The following is a 1,178-nucleotide window of genomic DNA, read 5'->3' on the forward strand; positions in this document are numbered from 1 at the left end:
GTTATATCAAGAGCAGGGTGAATTCTTCCTGCGTCTATGTGATGAATCAAAACATTTTACAAATTACCTGTTTAGTTTCTCTGTGTAATGAGCATTAAAATTCTTATGGCGTCTACATATACAGATTTCATAATAAAATAATATCCAAATATTAATTTCATTTGCTTTTTCTTATTTTAGGGATACGCGGGAATCTATAAAAATACCCAAGGGGTACAGAGGAACAAAAGGGTTGAGAACCCCTGCTCTATGTGGAAATTTGGAGGCCAGATACTCACCACTTCGGGAAGGAAAGTTCGTTTTGCAGTTGACAGTGGAAGGAAATATCGACGGTGGAAAGACGATATCGTACAATCTACAGACATCATCGATGTAGCAGTAGAAGGTGCACCAAGACCGCTTGCTGGCCTCCACGGCGCACAGCAATTCGCTCCCCGGTGAGATCTCCTCCGTGGCCGTGGTTCTCACTCCGTCGCGGGCGTTGGCTGCCTGCCACATAACTCCTGTAGAAGTGCGGTCCTCAGCGCCAGCTTCAGCCAAGGCAGTCAGCAACAAGAAGCTGACCAAATGCTGTGGCTTCATTTTAATCTGGAGAAGAATTATGGGCAATGTTGGAACTGTCAGAAAACATAACGAGGTCATGTGATGTCTAGTCTGTTTCACTAAGTTCTTCCTGGTATCCCTTTGTAGCGACGTTTGCAATAGCGATGCACCAAGAATCGGGAAATGGTCTGATTTCTTGTGAACATTCATTTCTGCATTCTTTAAGTAACTTACAAATGATACAATATCAGTCACCTTTCACCTTTCCATATATTAAAGAGGACAGACTAATCTCGCGAATTTTCGGGTGAGATTGTACTTAATAAAGAGTATAGATTCCTAAATCATCTTTATTATTTACCTGTTTTTGATGATCCTAAATCGTTAGCTATATGTTTGTCTGTGTGTGTTTCCTGGGCCCTGTAACCCGCTATCTATAGTTTCACAAAAAAAGGGAGATGTAATGCTGAATTTTAAACACGAGGAAGACACAGGCAGACCTACGAGGTAAACAAAATTAGAAAAAAAAGTGATTTCTTGATTACATTTCAGAATGTCATTTCTCCATAATCAAAATAGGGAAACTGTAATAGCAAGACCAACAAGATTATAAAAAAATATATGTTACCAAACTG

General features: G+C 40.0%; 1 protein-coding gene across 1 annotated transcript in view; it reads right to left on the reverse strand.

Moving 5' to 3' along the window:
* The window catches only part of LOC119594937, a gene marked incomplete at its 5' end in the record, with an annotated part of 1,470 nt that extends 882 nt beyond the window's left edge, over positions 1–588 (reverse strand). The window contains 1 exon segment of the mRNA XM_037944007.1: positions 279–588. Coding sequence (XP_037799935.1) covers positions 279–582 — 304 coding nt within the window.
* Positions 589–1,178: the final 590 nt, after the last annotated feature.

The sequence above is a fragment of the Penaeus monodon genome, chromosome 34 (genome assembly GCF_015228065.2).
Source record: "Penaeus monodon isolate SGIC_2016 chromosome 34, NSTDA_Pmon_1, whole genome shotgun sequence".
In the NCBI taxonomy this organism is placed as follows: Eukaryota; Metazoa; Arthropoda; class Malacostraca; order Decapoda; family Penaeidae; genus Penaeus; species Penaeus monodon.